At 41.6% G+C, this 14,803-nt stretch overlaps 2 protein-coding genes across 2 annotated transcripts; both read left to right on the forward strand.

Annotated features, from left to right (window-relative positions):
* The first annotated feature begins 9,999 nt into the window (after window positions 1-9,999).
* Window positions 10,000-11,947, forward strand: hmx1 (H6 family homeobox 1). The gene is made up of 2 exons (XM_086033750.1): window positions 10,000-10,587; window positions 11,082-11,947. Exons 1-2 carry the CDS (start codon window positions 10,290-10,292, stop codon window positions 11,666-11,668), a joined length of 885 nt encoding a protein of 294 aa, XP_085889876.1. The 5' UTR covers window positions 10,000-10,289; the 3' UTR covers window positions 11,669-11,947.
* A 1,148-nt stretch (window positions 11,948-13,095) lies between these two features.
* hmx4 (H6 family homeobox 4) lies at window positions 13,096-14,706 on the forward strand. Its single transcript, XM_086033679.1, has 2 exons — window positions 13,096-13,447; window positions 13,569-14,706. Exons 1-2 carry the CDS (start codon window positions 13,234-13,236, stop codon window positions 14,120-14,122), a joined length of 768 nt encoding a protein of 255 aa, XP_085889805.1. The 5' UTR covers window positions 13,096-13,233; the 3' UTR covers window positions 14,123-14,706.
* Window positions 14,707-14,803: the final 97 nt, after the last annotated feature.

A 14,803-nucleotide genomic window follows, 5' to 3' on the forward strand; every position in this document is an offset into this window, starting at 1 on the left:
CAGGCTTCTTCGGGGCTTGCTAATGATCTCATCATTTCCATCAAGTTTTGTTGGAGAAGGGAGAGACACAGGCTGGACACCGGTCCTCCAAGACCAGAAGCTGGACATGCCTGGTCTATAGTATTTATGGCATTTATTGTATTGCAGCGTTTATGTAGTTTGACAATGAATGGTTACTGTCAACTGTAAATGCGCCAAAAAACATCAAACTCGTTTCCGCTCAACCAAACTTTTGAGGAGGAAGACAAAAGCCTTTTGTGTAGGTGGAAGTTCTGTTTTTACACACTCAATCATCCAATTATAAATCTAACAACAGCCATGTTACAGTTGTGATTGACAGATGGCGGCGCCCATGTTTGCAGTGACTGTTTTGTCTCACATCTGGGTCCATTCAACTCAATGTCGGCTTACGAAATAGCTGTGTTTCCACAGCACAGGGCGGCCCAGGAGCATCGGCACCATCAAAGTAACTTCTGTGCTCTGATGTGCAGTCAAATGTTGGTGGTTTGACACTGGGCTGCACTGCTACCCTAAGTCATCATCATCATCATCATTGTTGTTGTATATTGTACTGGTACCATGCATTGTGTATCTGCGTTTACTACTGTATTTTTAAGGGAACAGCAATGTTTGAAGAAGTTTATAAGTGTCTGGAATGCTATAAAAATGTTTGGGAATTATTACTTGTTCCATATTTATGGTTTAAAGGAATGTATTAATACAGCCAATTAAAATGACTTTCAGCAGAGGCGGAATTATTTGCGGAAATTTGCTATTTGCGGTTGGGCTTGGTCGCTAGCCCCTGTGAAGAGTGGGAATCCACTCTGTCAAACTCAAAGCCCGAGGGTCAGATCCGGCCCACCACAACATTTTATGTGGCCCGTGAAAGCAAATCCTGTGTGTCAGCTTCCATGATGCTTGCTAAAATCTGAATCAAAATTGTCTAATTGTCATGTTTAATAAATAATGTTGACATTTTTGTTACAATTTTTACAGTAATTTGAACATTAATTGAACAAACTATTACCCTTGACTTCTGATTTCAAAACTAGTAATCCATCTGTTTGTTGTGTAGACCAATAGCATGTACTACTACTATGAGACGATTTAAACATTCATTTGGTTTCACCCTCATAACTGCCCTCTGAGGGAAGCCCGAACTACAAAGTGGCCCGTGACAAAAATGCGTTTGACACCGCTGTGGTTTCAAACGGATGACAGTTAGGGCCACTGCCGCTTGTACTTGACTTACATTACCTGGGTCAGGATTAAGATGAGCCCTTTATTGATGAATGTTAAACCTCAACCCTCTTATATGGAGGCTGGACGACAACCACTGCAGTCATGCACAGTTGTAGCTACCGAAAATAGGCCATTTGAGTGTGTACAGTGTGTGTGTGCGCGCGCGAGTACGCGTGTGTGTGTGTATGTGTGGGAGGGAGACTTGGGAAGTGTAGAAGTGGAAGAAGGGCGGAGCTTCAAGAAACATTGCGTGACAAGACTGAAGAAAACAGGGTTCCCTGGTTAACACACACACGCACACACACACGTACAGTATAATACATTGATAAATGTGCGCATGTCCAAATACTTCATTCACTTCACTTTATTCTTTTATGTATCTTCAGATTGACTTAACATCCCTGCCCCCGCTTCACACTCAGGTCATCATTCCATCTTTTCTTTTTTTCACTTCAAGTCTGTCCTATATTGTCTTTTAAACTGATATTGGAATATAAATAATATAACGCTAATAGAGGGAATAAATGGTTTAAGATGTTGATGTTGTTGTTGCTGCTGCGATTATAACTACATTACATTACAAAATAATATTTTCCCCTAAGCATTTTTGATATGAGTGGAACACATTATTCAATAATGAAAACGGACAAGGCAGATTTATATATTGACATATAGAGCCACGATAGCCCTTACTTAAAAATAAGACTTTAGTACACCTTTCGGTTTCACTTTATTTTTCAGATTTAAGGCCTTATACGATTAAACATTTCTAAAGGGAAAAAAGTAATGTACAGTAGAAAAAAATGTGTACGCCTTTATAAATCACTGCACATTTCTTTGTTATTTTAGAGAAGTTGTATGTACGTCAAGCACCTCACCATTTTCTCAACCCTCTGTTTGTGTATGGTGTGTGTTTGGTCCGGACCAAACTGAAGGGCCCTTCAGTTCCTTGATTATCAAATGTATTTTAAATAAATATTCATTACGTAGTCTACGTATGGTAAAGTATGTAGGTCGTTTCAACGAAGAAGGCTGAAATGCTATGTATTTTTCCTCGAATATATATATATATATATATATATATATATATATATATATATATGCATTATTATTATTTTTTAAACACAACATTTTAATAATATAGTATTTTATTTTTGTGTTTAGGGTTTGCAGGCGATCAAACGCTGTATGCAGCCCGGATCCGTTTAATTGCCACGTGCAAAGTCAACCTGTAGTAAAAAAAAAAAAGAAAAACACACACACACACACACATACACACTGCGTGTGCGCGCTCGCCAGTGTTATACATTATTGTAGTATGTATTACAATAAAAAAAAAATACAGTTTTAATAACAAAAGAAAACGCACCGAAAGAAAAAAAAAAGAAAGAAAAAAGCGCCGAATTGAATTGTCTCACAAAAACCTGGATTATTATTAATACATATATTAGAATCTTTAGGACAAATGTCCTTGAAATGTCCTTGATCACTGGGGATTGGAAAATTTAATTAATCCCGGTACGTTTGGGATTTTTTTCTTGTAAATGCCAGGAAAAATGGACAATTATAGCGGATGACCAAAAGAAAGAAACGTTAATGATGATTGATTGACAGCCGCAATACTACAACATTATGTTTAAAAGATGCTTAAAAATAAATAAAAAGACGCGCGTATATTTATAGAACAATGTCTTGCCCTATAAATTCAATTCACTTGCATGAGTCAAAAAGAGTTGCGTCCGCACAAGTCATTTTAATAGCGACATCTTCGTTCCCAATCCAAGTGTTGACAAAATCTTAACGTCTCTATAGCGCAGCTTCTCTCCCAAGTTATGCACAGCTGGTACACTAGGATATTGTATTAAAATCTAATTGCCAAATTGGGAAATGTGAATGTTTCCCCGCGGAGGAGCATGCGTCTCCCTGCAACCTCGTGGGTGCCAAATGTGAGGTGCAACCATAGACTCATGCTCTCATATACTGCAAAAAGGGCAATATTGTAGTTCATGCATATGAGTTCTATATACTAAGCTTCAAATGGTTGAAACTGATATTTTGCTTAAAGAGAGAGAGAGCATAACTACCGCAAACGGGTTATTTTGACGTTCTAAACGCATTTGTAGCAGGGGGGAGAAAGGGGAGAAAAGTGTAGTTTTCGGAGTGTTTGCACAGAGCTGACGAGCAGGTCGTGACAGAGGTTAACGTGCCGTGAAGGGGTTAAACAAACGGACATTCCCCTCACAAATCCTCCACGCTCATGTGGCCTTATAAGAGGAGCAATTCTACTGAGTTTAACCTGGCGCGAACTCTTCTCATTAAACCATTTATACACTTATAGGTTAATGATCGCTGTACATCCTGCCACAATAAGCTGATTTGAGTCGTAAACAAGGTCTTCTGCTCACTTTTTTAAAGAGGCTGTTATCAACCCTCCTAAAGTGTTTGACATGTTTGCTGCACTGATATATTTACCATAATCATTTGTCTTGCATAATCCTTCACAAATTGTAATCAAAGCAACAATGATAGCACCAGTCATTGTACAGTATCTTTGAATATGCTGTAATTTAACATGATCGACCCTATTAACTTCAAAATGAAGAGGCCTAACCTCTGAGAGGAAGTCAGTCTGCATCAGAGTGTCATGTTTTATCTATGGGGGGGGGGGGGGGGTCATGGGGGGGCAAAACAGCTGACAAGTATGTAATGCATTCACTTGGCAGTGGTTAATATAAATGTAGAAAATGCAAAAATAGCATTATGACAGAAAATGCCGTTTTTCTGTTTCTAATAGTCTGTCTAGTTCTCCACTTTAACCATAACAGGAACAACATTTTGTCCCATGGTGTTATTTTGCTTCCTAATACAAATATGAAAGAGCTGACTTTAAATCGGAAAACAGTGGAGCGGGTGTAAAAATCCCTAAACCCTCTTAAGTCCTTTGATTTATGCGTTGAAAATCTCCTCCAAGCATTCCTGCTTTGTGAGCCTTTTGCTGATATGGAGTTAAAACTGTCCTGCTAAGGTCTGGCATTTGTAGGCTATAGAAGCTGTTGACTTGCACTGAGGGGAAAGAGCACGGCAGAGATTATGGGCAATTAAAGCCCACTTCATGCCGGTCTGCTGGCGTCACAAAGTCTGTCTGAGAACGCTCACCTCCGCTAATACTATCAATGAGAACAAACTCTGCGGCATCAACTTATTATGTACAGTGAATTATTAATACCAGAGCAAGCACATTCCGCCTCGGCTAGCTTGATAAAGGGGCACAAACAAGATTTGGTTACCTACTGAAGAGCATAAGAGTACATGCTTTGTTAAGACAGATGGAAATGCTTCACCTTGGTAAAAAGGTTAAATGTGAAAAGTGAACATCACTTAGATTTCATGAAAACTCATATGCTGCATGTAGTCAATGTGTTCGTGTGTGTTATTGGTAAGAAACTGCACAAAAAGGAATGCACTGTTCTACATTGAAACAGGACTTTACACCATGAACATGAGGATATTTTGCTTGCGTGACCCCTGTTCACATCTGAACCCCCGTAGAGAAACAGTCCAAAACAAAGGCGCGCCATGCAGCAATACAATCTGCAAAATATGACGGCCATGCGGTGCTGAAATCTCTAACATGGAATGAATTTTCGAATTCAAACAAATCCGCCAGGGTAAATATACTAAAAGTCACACAGAATCATGCAAGTCCAACGGTCACCATGCATGACGTTCGCAAATAGAGAAAAATTCTATTCATTTCATGAGACTTTAGAGCAGGGGTCACCAACTCCGGTCCTCGAGGGCACCTGTCCTGCCGGTTTTCAATCTCTCCCTGCTGTAACACACCTGTTAAAATGATCAGGATCGTTATCAGGCTTCTCAAGAGCTTGCTGATGAGCTGATCATTTCAATCAGGTGTGTTGCAGCGGGGAGAGATTGAGAACCTGCAGGACAGGTGCCCTCGAGGACCGGAGTGGGCGACCCCTGCTTTAGAGGATTAACTCCTGTGGTGTTTCAGGTTTTCTTGTCTGGCATTTTCCTGTCTTCGGTATGATGCCACCACCATGATGGCAAAGTGGAAAAATGTGACGAGGACCTTAGAGGAAATTATTGCGAAGGTGATAAACCTTCCATCCATCCATCCATCCATCCATTATTGATACCGCTTAACCTCACAAGGGTCGCGGGGCGTGCTGGAGCCTATCCCAGCTGTGGGGATACACCTGTAAGAGAAAATCAAAATCAGTCGCCCACAAATCATAAATAATATAAACAAAATCAATGTATACATAAAATAAATATATATATGAAATAAATGGGAGTGTCATTGCCACCTACTGTAGTGGATGTGCAATTCAACTTTATTCTAGTATGTCAATTAAAAAAAAAAGACATTGCACTGCAATGTATGTTTTTTGACTGCTGTGACTGCAGTATGGCGCACGTTGTCCAATGTGGAGTGATTGCTCTTTTTAGTGTTGTATACAGTTGTCAGCATATTCTTACACCTGACAGTTACTGTATATAAAACATTACGAATACAGATTATGTTGCCATAATCTGTAAAAGGTGTCTGGGTTATTACTTCTGAACCATGTTTAATTCACGTAAATAAATAAGTCCAGTTGCTCCTAATTATAGCGCATGACATTTTTACCACAGCTTACAAAATTCCCATGACAACAGTTTTGGTGTTTTGCAGGGGTGTACGGTGTATTTTACACACGTCACACATTGATGACCACAAGAGTGAAGCAAAGGTTTGGGGCACACTTTGGAAAGAGCTTGCGTATTTTTACGCCATCTCATGCAATGCTGCTGCTTCTTGTCAAACAAGTTGGCTGAGGTCAATGTAGTTCAGTGAATCTGAGTGTCTTCATGCGAAGAGCTGTGAAAGGCCCATGAGGAGATTCTTCCTCCTGTCTGTCTCGCTGCCTCCAGTGGAATTAAGTGGGTCAAACTGTCTCCACTTTCATTGACTGTACGAGTCAAAGAGCAGCAGAGCCGAGAGCCATTACAATTACACTCGATTGACTAATGGCTGGTATAAAAGAGTAATTAGACCTGTGAGTAAAGGAAATCTACAACCCCGAAAAGGACAAAATGGAAACAGTCGCGGTTGCCAACTTGACTAAATGCTTGACTCTGTTTCCACCAAAGATTTTTACAAAATACTTTTTACTCTTCAAATAGTTTTCAATTCAGTATTACTGTTGTGTTAAAGAGGACATGGTGTTTTCTCTTAGCAGATGGTAATCCACCGTGTCAAGCATCGGGAGCCGGCGAAAGACTGGTCATCAAAACAAGAGAAACACGCTCAATTTGCTCCCGCCGTGTCCCGGAGCACACGCTAATGATATGATTTTGTGTGATGAAACATGGAGGGCAGTTGAGAGCCGATGTCGTGAGCTGTGGCGGCACGGAGGGGTCGTGACTGCGAAGCGAGCCGGCAGGCCATGAAAAGCAAAGGGCACGCCAAGATGGATGAGGATCAGAAGAAGAAGAGAAAACGAGAGGAGGGAGCAAAGTGAGAGGAGCCTCTGGGTCTGTGGGGCCCCCCTGTGCAGGCGGCGCTGGCCAGGGAGCAACATCACTCACATGGCCCAATGTACACACAGAAGGCTGATCTAATGTGGGCTGTTAACAAAGACAAGTGCGCCCAACGCATTAACGCAGACCATATAAATAAAAATGTTATGATTTGAAACACGGATCAGAAACCTTTTCTTAAATTGATACCTGGGTTTTTTTTTGTTTGTTTGTTTTTTCATTTTCCACTAAAAAGGGACCAGTCTTTTTTCAGGAATAAACTTTGTGATGAGATATTTGGGGCCCAAGTCAACAAAATAGGAGAAAAAAGACAAGAGGGCTACATTCAGTCTCCCCACCGCTGGTTTGGTCACGCAGGAGGAGACAGGTGGAAGACTCAGTTGTTCAGCGCACGGCTCATGTTACCGATGTCTGCGCCGCGTGCTAGTTTGAAGAGCGACATTACCACTGATCCTCTGTCAAAGGCTAAGTCTAACCTGAGGGACGGAGGGGGAGAAGAGAAAGAGACTGAAGTTAAAGGTCACAGACGCTGACTCCATTGAGGGAAATAAAAAGCTCAAATGTCTTGCCATTTGCACTAAAAGGGTAAAGACGCCCGTCAGCACTTATTTCAATCATTCAGATAATCAAACGATGAAACACTTACCCAATGAAGCCTTTATAAACTGATTTTGCTTGAATACTGTAAGTATAGTCATACGCAGTAGTTGAATTTCTATACATCAGCTAATTCCAGGTTGTCATATAAAAAGATATTTATTCAAGTGCACTGATTGATATAATAAAAGAGATGATAAAACAATTAAGTCCACATTAGTTTACTTGTGAGCATTCTTAACTAAGCAGAAACACACTTAAAATACACAAGCTCATACTTATAAGCATGCTAACAGCCATCTGACCAACTATATAAAGTTCAATATAGTATGTGGAACACATTAAAATTTAAGTTTTAAAACATTATCATCAAAGTTTATTATCTACTCCAGCTTGTGAATGCAATATGATGAAGTAGTGAACATGTGGACCCGATACAAAAAATTACAGAAATGCAGTCCTGCAATATACCGCAGATTTTTCAAAGTTGTTACTTTTACTGTGTATATATAGCCTACTGTATATTACTGTTGCTCTCTTAAAGCGAAAGTCAACCCAAACATATTTTTTTCAAGAATATGTTCCCAGCAGGCCCACAAGTTGAAACACGGAATTCTGATTAATTTTGTGTTTTGTGGAATATAAATTAAGCAGCAAAATGCACTTGTTTTTAGCCATCTCTGGGGGCGGCCGTTTTGTCTTCTGTTGACTAAAAATGACATCACAACTGCTCACAACGACCAATTACGGTTAGCCTGTTTTCTGATTCTGAGCCGTGATTGGTCGTTGTGAACCGTTGTGATGTCATTTTCAGTCAACAGAAGACAAAATGGCTGCCCCCAGAGATGGCTAAAAACAAGTGGATTAACACTTATTCCACAAACACATATTTATCAGAATGCCCTGTTTCAACAGGTTGTGGGCTTGCAAAGAACATATTCTTTAGAAAAATATGTGTGCATTGACTTCCCCTTTAATATCTAATCTGTTTAAATATATTATGATTATTTTATAATTGTGTTTAAAGACCTTCAAATATGTTTAAGTGTTCGTAAAGGCTCTAAAACATGCCTAGGGCGTATTTAAAGATGATATTTCAACATCGCAGATTTTTACTTATTGCTGGGGCTCTCGAACGTAACCCTCTTAATGGAGGGAAGAATATTATACAGCTGCACAGTTTTTTGGGAAGTAGATTTTGAGTTGTCAACCTGTGGCCCAAAAGGTGAAAACAGGAAGTGGTTGCCAGAAGTCAGTGTACTGACCCTTAGCCCTTAAGCAAGATGCCAAGAGCTCCACTATATCACATTTCCACGTGAAGACAAAATCGCAAAAAATAATACAGTAAAATGTAAAATATAATAACAGTCTTGTACAGAGAGGAGTCTTGTACTAAAATATATTTGTAGCATTCGTTATGACCTTGTTCAGCCACATGTGAGTCCAAATATTGAAATATTATACACAGCTCTCAGTTATGTTATGTGTCAATTCCAACATAACATTTGCAAAGGCAGAATTTTGATATGTTTTTCCACTGGATCTCATTACATTGTGCAAGTGGAGTCCCCAGACTGCATATATACTTTGTACATTCACATTTCTGGGTATACTATAGGCCTCAGGTATGCCATGTCATTTTATGTGGCCCGGAGAAGCGTGGCTCATTTTCTTTAAAAAAAAAGGTTGTTTTTTTTTGCAAAAAAAAATATATATAAATTGGGGGGGTCAACTACGGAATGTAATGGGCCAATTATTAGGGTTCCCACATTGAACATATAGCCTACAGTATTAGATAAGGGGCAAGAGGTGTAACTGCCTTAACAAACACAGCAACTCAGCTTATGCATTGCAAGCAGACATCATGGCTGGCCATGTGTTTTAAAAAATGCACCTTCCAATGGCATTTTAACAGCCTCTTCATGGCTTTTTAGAAGGAGCCAAAGCAACAACAAATGTCAGTGCTTTTACAGCATAATAATTCACTGTTCAAAGTGTTGCAGTTACACTTGTCCGTGTTGTTCATTTCCTAAAAAGAAGGCAAATTACTGCTGCTGCACTTTCCTAAAAAAAAAAAACACAAAAAAACAATAATGCTATTGATGTTTCATTTTAGTCATTGAGTCTGTTTCACACTTCACACTATAAGATAACTGTTTGTTTGTTTGTTTGTTTGTGTGTTTATTTGTTTGTTTGTTTGTTTGTTTGTTTTGCCTTTGGTTCCATTACAGTACCAAATGTAACGTCATAGTGAAACTAAAACCAAGGAACAGAATCATGATTTTTTTTTGGGGGGGGGGGGGGTTGCGTTCTGTTACAGCCTGAGCAATTCAACATTATTTGCGTTCACCATTATAACCAGACACTCCATAAAGCAGCCATAACTTTGGAATATACCATTCATGAAAATAATGATGAGAAGCCCGCTATACAGCAAAGAAGTAAACCGGCATGATATAGCAAAATGTCCTGACTGTTTAAAGATCACAGGGCTGTGGGCATGGATGATACCATGTGTGTCTTCAATTTTGATTTGCACTCTAATTGACCCAAATAAAGACGCAACAGAGCCTGCGGGGGCTTAAGGGACGGGTCATTACAGTAGCTACAGTCACTGGTGCATCAATACGGTGACTCGCCTTTCCTCGGAAAAGCCCATTTGCTATTGTGCTCGTCCAATCACTGGATGGCCCCCGGTGCTCCACAAACGCGCGACTGGATCTTTCACTGTACTGTACTAGTGCCTCGTCGTCCCGTCGCTGCAGCGAGTCCCCGTCCAAGTACAGCGCTAAAGCCGCGATGCTTCACGTGCCTGCTTGGACTTTTTGGACGTTGTTTTAACACTAAATGGAGTCGGAATTGGTGTGATATTTTTTGTTTTTACTCGGCGAAATCCCGAAAACATGCAGAAGAAGCTGACGGACACGCAGACTCCTCTATTGTCATCACCGAGGGCGTCGTCTTTTTTCATCGAGAATCTCCTGGCGGCGGGGCCACACGAGCGGGATTCACCTTCGGAAAGCAGTCGATGTGAAGCGGCGACGCGCACGGACTCCGCCAGCCTGGTCTCGTACGCGCAGAGCGGCATCAAGTGTGCGCCAGCGCCGGATGGCTGCAGCCCAGCCTCGTCGCTGTGCACAGAGCCGCTGGTAAACCGCTACGCGGTGCACACTGGCTTGATCGCTTTGGATGCACCGGGAAGTGAGTATTGCTCAAATTTTTCACCTTTACAAAGAAAAAGAGCAAACTGAATGAGGTCGGAGGCTGTAACCATGAAAGTCGTGCAATATGCGATTGACTATGACTGATTGAAGATTCGACACCCCCCCGCCACCCCAACCCCCCCACAAACACACGTGTGATCCATTCTGAATAAGCAATTCTTCAAATTAGGATAAAACAGAATTAGAAACGACTGTGATTTGCGGGTATAGTTTTCTTAATCACCTGTCCGAGAGCTTCCCAAAAGCTGGACATCAATGCATTACTCGTGTTTACATCGCAGGAAAAATGGTAACCTAGCCAATAAATAGCCTATAGTGTATTTTATAAAGGCGACGCACATACAGACGTATTTAGATATACATTTCATGGCCAATTGTTTTTTTTAATTTCCAATACGCGCTGATGATGTGATGCATGCATGCGCCAGGGCTAAAGTTGTACTAAATCGTTACATTTTGGTCTCCTATCAGGTCCATCTGTTAACACGAGGTCCGAGGACAACTGCTGCTCGGTGTCGACCAGTGACAGAAGTTCTCCCGCCGTATCAGAACCGATTACAGACGACAGCTACGAGTCGGACAGGAAATTAAGCGACGGCAACCTGATTGATGACCACGACGAGGCTCAAAGTGGCTTTGACGCGCCCTCTGACTCAAACCAGACCCGGAAGAAGAAAACCCGCACTGTGTTCAGCCGAAGCCAAGTGTTCCAACTGGAGTCCACCTTCGACGTGAAACGGTACCTGAGCAGTTCGGAGAGGGCCGGCCTGGCCGCGTCCCTCCACCTGACAGAGACCCAAGTCAAGATCTGGTTCCAGAACCGCAGGAATAAATGGAAGAGACAACTGGCGGCGGATCTCGAGGTTGTGCATATTCCCAACCCGAGCCAGAGGGTAGTCAGAGTCCCCATTTTGTATCACGACGGACCCGGAGCCGGTTCTGCACTGGCTTTCAACTTGAACGGACATCAGGTGTTCTCCAACTCCATCGCATACCCTCTGTCCTCCTTGGCCCACTCCATGAACATGCTGAGGTCGCAGATGAGCGGCTTGGTTTAAAGACATATTTGCCATTTCTACTACAATACAGTGCAATAACACGCAATGGCGCAGACAATCGCTGATAGCATCAGAAGAAAACATATGACACAAAGTGAAGTCGTGTTTCTGTATTAAGTGTGTGTTTGTTTGCTACTGTCAGCATATAATGATCTATAAAGTGCAGTGTACTCTGTCTAATAAGCAGCTATTTTTTTCGCCAAACTTTTATATTAAAAAACAAACACACATTTTCAATATTATCACCTTTTCCACTCAATAAATGGATACAAATACTGACTCGTTTTTCACTGATTATACGCAATGTATTAAAATAGTGTAAAAGGTTTTGGGGTATGTTTTTTAAAATATATTTTAACAGTGTCATTGTTTTTCATTTATCTTTGTTTGACCGCAGGATTAATTTTAACATTTACAAGAAATGCCAACAGGTAAACAACACAAATTCACCAGTGGTCTCTATACTGCATTGTTTTTAAAGACGCGTTTGCAGTTCGGATCGTTATGAATTAGGCTGAAAGGGTAGCCAATGGAAATGTATTCCTACTTAACATAATTATCTTTACTTAAAGCTGCAGTGTGTTGCGTATCTAGAATTGTACAATCAAATGAAAATAGACTTTTTTGAACAAATCAAGCATAACAGCAGAAAGGGTCAGGGGAATTACGATGAATTATTATTCAGCATAATAGCATAATATTACTCGAAATTATAGCACAATCAACGATTAATCTCAATTAAAAAAATATTAAAGCACGCGACGTGAAGGAACTATCATTTTTTCGATATTATCCACGCTGGACATAGCATTTTCAGTTGCACAACCAAATGGTAGCTAATGTGAAATATTATAGGTCTTCCTTTGGGATAATAATTCTCGTTCATTAACACAACCACAGAGATATGAATTTAATTGTGTTTATGAATGTATTTTGCATATACAGGAGGCCTATTTGTGCGTATTTTGGTTGCCTTATTCAGCTGCAGGACTGGGGCAAAGTGTAAAAGAGCATCCGTTTCTCATTTTTATTTTTCAAGAGTTATGCAAGTGGCCGGCCTGGTACACAATCGCACACAGCTCACGTAAATGCATATACTTTTTTTCCACAGTGAAATCTGTAGACAATTTTTATAGGTGGGGAAGTTCAAAACAACTTATGTAACCGTCTGGTCAACGTCTAATAATGGAAGGTCATTTTTTTTTACTGGAAATGTGAACCACAGTGTGAAAGGACATGTTAGCGAACAGCAGGTTTTGATGGAGAAGATGTAGTTTGGGTGAAGGGAGGAGTGGAGCTAGAATACAACGCTCTCGTTCTCGTCGCATCCCTTCGCTGTGATTGGTCAACACCGCTTGTCAATTGGACCAATCAGCGAGGACCTAGTTCGACCCATCCAACGTGATGTGAGCGCTGAGATTACACACTGAGTCCCAGCCAAGCAGTGTGTGCTCAGTGGATGCTGCTATGCTGTGTGCACCATCAACACCTCAGTGGTGACTGCTTTGCGTTTATCCAAGAGGAGAAGTAAACAAAGGGTCTGTTTACGCTGCGCACTGGAGAATATGAGTAAAGAGGACGCACCATGTCGTCCCAGCGCCTCTCTCAAATTCACCATTGACAACATCCTCAACCTGAAAACAAGCGGGCGCGCCAGTGACAGCTGTCACCCCCACGGAGAGCACGATGTCTCCGCCACGGCGACGTGTAAAGGCCGCATCCTGCAGAGCAGCCTGGAGGGGCCAGGAGCCCAGCACAGGCACGAATCGGACGAAAGCGGTAAGGGCTGTGGATGGATTATTTGATTCACATCACGATAACGCATCGCCTCTTATACGCGCCAGGGGGTGACACAGTCTGAGAGGAGGTTCAAGCAGTTGTTGTTGGTGTTTTCTTGCAGATTTCACCCAAGAGAATAACCGGGCCAGCGACATTAACGCTCGGGCTGCGGAGGCGCGCTTCGAGAGCGGGGACAGTAGCTGCGACGACTGCAGCTCCACCACCACGACCACGGAGCCTCTTAAAGCGGACAGTCCCACGAAGAAGAGCAAAATGATCACGAAAAAGAAAACGCGCACCATTTTTTCCAAGAGACAGATCTTCCAGTTGGAGTCTACGTTCGACATGAAGCGCTACCTGAGTAGCGCCGAGCGCGCCTGTCTCGCCAGCTCGCTGCAGCTCACCGAAACGCAGGTGAAAATATGGTTCCAGAACCGCAGGAATAAGTTGAAACGGCAAATCTCGAGTGAAATCGACGGACCAGTGAGCGACTTCCCGGAGACGGTGAAGCCCGTGGTGGTGGGTCAGCTCCCCGCCTTGTACAAGGAGAGCAGCTTGCTGGGGAGGTGCCTGATGCCCATGCCATTGCCCGTCGTGTACCCGGGTTCGAATACGCCTTACCTCTGTTTCTCCAACACCAGCAAGTACTTCAGCCTCTATGACGGGGACGTATGACGCTGCCACCAAGCCTGCATGTGTAAACAGACACTTTTGTTTGTGCCAACTGGAGCATTTATGGCGTTAAGCCTATACAGTTCAAAAGGCCGGACACTGGCCTTTCAGTGTTTAAAAGAAGGCTGCAAGTAGTAGGAACATATCACATTCAAATGAGCTGTTTTTTTGGTATTATTTATTTATTAGCCTGGCTTTTGTGTAGGCCTCACACTTAACACCAGAAAAGAAAACATAGCAGGCCGATAGCAAATGGTAGCCTGCCTGGCCGTGCATGGCCTACATCTTTAACATCTTATGGTTTACATAATTAGCCCTTTCTCATTGTTACTCTCATTATCATTATTATTCCCAACAACAGCCTATGCCACCAAAGAAATTAATATACCATGCATGCATTTATAATATCATAAGGACTTTTGGATTACAGAAATTATATGTATTTAAATGAATGTCATTAACATTTTATTCACGCATGTCTATTTTTTGTCCTTAACTATCTTACTCTTACGTTATTCTTACATTCGCCTTTAGGCTCATTACAGCATTTACTGCAACTGTAATTAAAACCTCTTTATTGAAGAAAACTTTTACAACTGGTTCAATAATTTCAGGTGACTTGTTGTCTTTAGCTCAGCTCTACAAATGTTGACTCTGCTTACTATCTAAATTATGTTTCAGATT

The sequence above is a fragment of the Filicampus tigris genome, chromosome 6 (assembly GCF_054856515.1).
Source record: "Filicampus tigris isolate MCC_2025a chromosome 6, RoL_Ftig_1.0, whole genome shotgun sequence".
NCBI lineage: Eukaryota > Metazoa > Chordata > Actinopteri > Syngnathiformes > Syngnathidae > Filicampus > Filicampus tigris.